This window comes from Colobus angolensis, unplaced genomic scaffold, assembly GCF_000951035.1.
Source record: "Colobus angolensis palliatus isolate OR3802 unplaced genomic scaffold, Cang.pa_1.0 Scaffold22, whole genome shotgun sequence".
Taxonomy (NCBI): domain Eukaryota; kingdom Metazoa; phylum Chordata; class Mammalia; order Primates; family Cercopithecidae; genus Colobus; species Colobus angolensis.
In genome coordinates this window covers 4,537,474-4,543,679 of record NW_012115377.1, presented here as the reverse complement: position 1 = coordinate 4,543,679, position 6,206 = coordinate 4,537,474, and the positions used below count along the sequence as shown (strand labels likewise).

The 6,206-nt window shown below is 45.2% G+C and overlaps 1 protein-coding gene across 3 annotated transcripts in view; it reads left to right on the top strand.

Annotated features, from left to right (window-relative positions):
* Positions 1-1,072, top strand: part of INSR (insulin receptor) — a 169,629-nt gene extending 168,557 nt beyond the window's left edge. For all 3 annotated transcript variants that reach the window (XM_011943557.1, XM_011943556.1, XM_011943555.1), the window contains one exon: positions 521-1,072. In XM_011943557.1, the coding sequence (XP_011798947.1) occupies positions 521-875 (355 nt within the window). In that variant the 3' untranslated portion in view covers positions 876-1,072. The remainder of the gene's footprint in view (positions 1-520) is intronic.
* The last annotated feature ends 5,134 nt before the right edge of the window (positions 1,073-6,206 follow it).

Here is a 6,206-nt window from a genome sequence, read left to right as displayed (position 1 = left end):
AAAAAGAAAGAAAGAAAGAAAGAAAAAAAGGGGCCAGGCATGGTGGCTCACGCCTGTAATCCCAGCATCTTGAGAGGCCAAAGTGGCTGGATCACTTGAGCCTAGAGTTTGAGACCAGCCTGGGCAACATAGCAAAGCCCTATCTCTGCAAAACATAGAAAAATTAGCTAGGCATGGTGGTGCACACTTGTGGTCCCAGCTATTTGGGAGGCCAGGTGAGAGGATTGCTTGAGCCTAGGAGGTAGAGGCTGCAGTGAGCTATGATCATGCCACTGCACTCCAGCTTGGGTAATAGAATGAGACCCTGTGTCCAAAAAAAGAAGAAAAGCAAAAAGAAAACGCCATCTCTCAGAACCTCTAGCACTGCTATTTCTGCCTTGACAATTGTCCACACACACAGCCAGCATCTGATGTGAACACATGTGGTCCGTGGGTGTTGGCTGCAGGGACGAGGGCGGGGTTGGGAGGATGCTTGGCTGGGCCCCTAGACTCACCCAGGACGTGTCCTTCTGCCCTGCAGCACTGACCTCATGCGCATGTGCTGGCAATTCAACCCCAAGATGAGGCCAACCTTCCTGGAGATCGTCAACCTGCTCAAGGACGACCTGCACCCCAGCTTTCCGGAGGTGTCCTTCTTTCACAGCGAGGAGAACAAGGCTCCCGAGAGTGAGGAGCTGGAGATGGAGTTTGAGGACATGGAGAATGTGCCGCTGGACCGTTCCTCGCACTGTCAGAGGGAGGAGGCGGGGAGCCGGGATGCAGGGTCCTCGCTAGGTTTCAAGCGGAGCTACGAGGAACACATCCCTTACACTCACATGAACGGAGGCAAGAAAAACGGGCGGATCCTGACCTTGCCTCGGTCCAATCCTTCCTAACAGTGCCTTCCACGGCGGGGACGGGCAGGGGTTCCCATTTTCACTTCCCTCTGGTTTGAAAGCCTCTGGAAAACTCAGGATTCTCACGACTCTACCATGTCCAATGGAGTTCAGAGATCGTTCCTATACATTTCTGTTCATCTTAAGATGGACTCGTTTGGTTGCCAATTTAACTAGTCCCGCAGAGGATTTAACTGCTGCCCCTTTGGAGCAACAACGGTTTCAAACCAGGATTTTGTGTTTTTTCGTTTTTCCCCCCTCCCCCAGCAAATGGAAAGACAGCACCTGTTTTTACAAATTCTTTTCATTTTTTTTTTTTTTTTTTTTTGTCTTTACAAGATCAGTTCCTCAAATTGACCAATAGCTGCTGCTTTCATACTCTGGATAAGGGTCTGTGGTCCCGGCGTGTGCTCATGTGTGTATGCGTGTGTGTGTCCAGTCGACATGGCTGATGTGTGTGCAAAGTATCCTTGCGGAGTTGATGCTTTGGGAATTGGCTCATGAAGGTTCTTCTCAAGGGTGCGAGCTCATGTCTCCCTCTCTCCTTCCTTCTTATCGACTGGGAGACTGTGCTCTCGACAGATTCTTCTCGTGTCAGAAGTCTAGCCTCAGGTTTCTACCCTCCTTTCACGTTGGTGGAAAGAGACTTTTTGGGAGCCAAGGGAGGAACATTTCATTTGGAGTGATTATGAATCTTTTCAAGACCAAACCAAGCTAGGACATTAAAAAAGAAAGAAAGAAAGGAAAAACAAAATCGAAAAAGGAAAAAAAAAAAAAAAGGAAGAACTGAGATGACAGAGTTTTGAGAATATATTTGTAACATATTTAATTTTTAAAGCCTCTGGTATTAGCCTCATAAGTTATTGACTATTCCCCGGGGTTGGCGGGGAGTGGAGACATGAGTTGGTCTGCCTGTTGTGGGGCCGGGAAGGGGAAGGAGTGAGGCACAAGTGGCCTCTTTGTTTGGTCTTAAAGGCATCCATTTCTGGGAATGAAGCCACGTTCGCTGCTAACACTTTTGGACGCTGTGAGGCCACGTGGAGTGTGTGGGAGACTAGGTTTTGTGGATGGTCTGGTTCAGGTACCAGGTCTGCTGGAAGGTTCCTGTTCGGATAAGCTGGTAGCTACCTAGCTCTGAGCCTGCCTTCAAGAACACCTGTGTTCGTCCTCTGGTTCTCTGTGTGTACCTCTCATGGCGTTTCCTCTCCTGGGTGTGAACATCCTACCGTTATTGTGCAAACACAAGAACATCAGATCCCAAAGAGCAACAACCTGGATGCATTTTGGGAACATCTAAGCAATATAAGAGAGAGGTGCACTGAGAGTACATCTTGGTCCCCTCCACCCTGAGAGCATCCGACAGTCCTCAGTACTGAACTCCCGGAAGCTGCTCAGAGCCCGGTGACCTCATCCGGGCCAGGTGTGGTGCCTGAGCAGAATGCACAGACGCTTACGATGTTGCAGTCCCTAAGAGAGTAGAGTCTGGAGGAGAAACCGTGAAAAAGACCTTTCACACCACCAAGAACTTCTGAATGGGTGTGAATCCACCGTTTCTTCTCTTTGCGAAAAGAACCACCACAGCTGCTCAAAGAACACAGTGAACTCATCACTTTGGTTCATCAAAAAATCATCACCCATGCGTTATTCCTGAGTGCATTTTCTTACAACTTTTTGACTGCTTCCTTTTCTTCTCTTAAGAGTTGTGGGCTTAAGAATGGGATCGAGTCATAATGGCAACCTCCAAGCCCTCTCAATTCTTGATTAAGAACACAGGTAGACACGAATCCCAATTGTCTATTGCTGTCTTATTTATATGATTCGAGAAATTACAGCATGTAAAAATATTGCTGAGACGACTCAGTGATTGGGTACAAGGAGCAAGAGTACAGAAATTATTTTTGCCAAATTTATTTTGTAAATATGAGGGTCTGTACGTAAATTAAAAAAACAAACACGTAGATCTAGGTATTTTGTTCTCTTCCTAGTAAATTTGTAGTGGTTGTATACTACACTAGCTGCAATTTTCACATTTTTCTAATTCAGAAAGGTTTTTCTTATATTAGGGGAAAAAGTATTTATTTTAATATATAAAATCACTCTGAAAATCACTCTCATAAAAAACGGAGCGCATGCAAATTTTTATCAAAGAAAAATAAACAGGTGAATGGGGGATAGTGATTTTTGCTTTTCAGCACAGTCTACCTCAGTGTATTGTTAAGATGTGATTCAATCACAGACATCTTTGAGATTTCAGAATTCTACCTGGAACCGGTCTGAATCAGGGAACATGTATATCAGCTGATTCGAATGCCAGGGGCCAGCAAGAATTTTGAGGGAGGGAGTTGGGATGGAGAAGGTATGGCCTTTATGTGAGCATAGATTCCTTTACTTCCTGGCTGGTAATACTCTTCTCTGAATTTAATCTTCCTTTAAAAAAAAAATCCTCCATCTATTGTCACTATGTTCCCCAAGCATAAACTAAGTTCCAGGCCATCATGATGTATCTGATATATGAGGTACGCCCGCAAGGTGTACCTTCCTTTGGTGAGAGATGGCTGCTGGGGCAAAGACCGGCTTTGATTCAGAACAAGCATTCCCACCTGTTCCATGGAATTCCCCTGAAGTGAGCACAAAGGTGCCCTGGTCTCCCTGATGATTTATTCCAACTCCTTTCAGGCTGGTGATACACCTCACACACAAACACCTAATACAATGTCTTTTAAAATTCTCCAAGTGGGATGGGAGCATGTGCGGGAAATTCCAATCCAAAACCCATGAATGTGCTGAACACTTTTTTTTTTTTTTTCAACAACACACCGTGGACCTCTGTGTTGGGGTTTGATTGACCTCAAGCTGATATTGTTGAACCTTGTGCAGCTTTGATAATCCATGCAAGAGTCTAGGCAGGGCCAGTGGAGCCCAAATCTTGCTGCTCTTGTACTTTTAGGCACTGCCCTTGCAGACTCGCCTTTCTCTACCTGCCCTGGAGAAAGGTAGGGTGCTGGGCCTGTCCCTTGCAAATGGGGTTCACCAGTTTCATTTATTTGACTCTACTGCCACAGTGAAAAGAGCAAACAGCTATCGGGTTGCAAGCCTCTTTTGACATTAGGAAATGCTGACTTTGTAACAATAAAACTTTGGTCCTAGAAAGACACGGTTGTCCTGGGGGTTTGTAGTGTTAAATTACAACAACAACAAAAAGCAACAAAACCAGCTTAGGGTAACACTTTTTGTTGCTTGTTTTTAAAGATGTCTCACTATGATTAAAACCCTTTTCATTAATGTAGTGAAAGCCACACAGGAGTTTCTTCTTCCAGGAGGAGAATACTAAGCACGTCACTTTCTCTCTGCATCGGTGATGTCAAATACGCATCAGAAAATGTTCAGGTTTCGGGAGCTGTCCTAGGTGCTGTTCCGTCATTGGAAGTAGTGAGAAGGAGAAGCACTGCTGCTTGTCTGGATGTAGGCTGAGGACGACGGAGAGAAGCTGTGGGAACTGACATAAGGATCTGCACAGGTCATCCTGCGACCCTGGGGACTATGTTACCAATTGATGGACAGATCTTTCACTGTATCCTACCAGGGCAGGTAGTCCACCAAGAAATGTGTTTATTGGGTTGGGAAGTGTTTATTTGTAGTCCTCTGTAACACTTGTGGACGAGCAGGAGCATCATCAGGGGTATGACTTGTGCTGGCCATCCTGGTAAATGGGTGTGCTGTAGTCCCAGCAGTAATCATTTCTCTACTTCACAGTGGGTGGAAGTTTAGGGTTAAATGTCCTTTGCATGCCACCTGGTGAGTCCTTGACACCTTAGGTTCTTCAGAAACTATGGTTTTGTTGAGGATGGAGAACAGGGAATGCCGATTTTATATTCGTGGTACACATAGAGGGGTGTCACTTCAGAAAATCTTCTAGCATATTCTTCAGAATATTAATTTATATGAGAGGTGAGGTTGGAAATGCAAAGAACAGGTCAGCACTTTTTTTTTCTACCTAGAACATACAAAAGAACATGGTGGGCTTTCAGGGGGCTGCAACAGAAGGTGACTGTCTCCTTAAGGGTCCTCAAGAAATCGGGCTGGGGGAAGGGGACACAACAGCTTTTTGAGCTTACTGTTACCTTCTCATCCCAGTCAATGTCCAGAACCAGCCACCAGCCAAATTTCTACCTGGGTGTGGGCCACTGAAAATCCTTGTCAAAAACCAGATCATAAATCTGGGGCTCTTTGGTCCCATTGGAGAAGGAAGGAAGAGCCTCAAAATAAGTGTGCATCCATGCACATATTCAGGAACAGCTTGTTTAGTCTTTACACTTTGCCTCAAAGTTGCTGCTCCTCGTCCCTTTGTGTGCCTGGGTGGCCTCCGCCCCGCGTGTTGGCAACGCAGGATCAAATGTGCTGCAGCTTTTGCAGAAAACAACTCAGAAACACAAAACCCACCAACAGCTCAATTATTATTTTTTCAATGTTTTCCTACAAGAGCCAAGTAGCACCATGTACAGAAGATGCCTTTTTTTTGGAATACTGAAATCGTTCTGCATGTAAAATATGGGATAATGACCTGTTTATATTAAAATTCTGATTAAATTATCTGAGAATACGCTTGTTTTTGTGTGGTGTCCCCCAGTAAGGACCTGTCGTGTGGTGGGAGGATGTGTCTACGAGTTGGGTTGTGTTAAGGAAAACCTCTTGGAATTTGTGGGTACCTTTTTTTTAGAGGAGAAAAACACCTAGATTCTTCCACACATGAAAAGAGGTTAAATTATTGCTACCAGCGGAGTTGATGACTCGCTGGGACATACCAGTATGACCAAACTGGCAGTTTAAATATTGCACTATTTCCATACTATTTGGTAAGTAAGCGCTTCCCCAAGGGCTCCCAGACCTCCCCATGGTGCAGCCACTCAAGGGTTCACTCCGAGAATACCAATGAACCTTCAAGATCTTGCTCTGTTCTGACATGCAGGAAACTCACATGTTAAACACTGTCAATGTCATCCCGGGAGTGGAGACCCGTTCCCAGGTTGGGTGGACAGGTGAGTGACCATGGGTTCGACCATGGGATTAAAAGCCTTTTGAATAGTCTTGAGCTATTCATGCACAGTGCGGAGTGTAGTGGGTTAGGAGACAGACTCCTCACCTTCTGTTCCTTGAGTGCTTTCGAATGAGTCACATCACTTCACATGTTAACTTTTGCTACAGCCCTAGAACTTAGTGGCTTAACACAGCAACCATTTATTTCTTTTCTTCTTTCTTTCTTTTTCTTTTTTTCTTTTTTAATGTGTGTTTGTTTTTTCAGATGGAGTCTCGCTCTGTCGCCAAGGCTGGAGG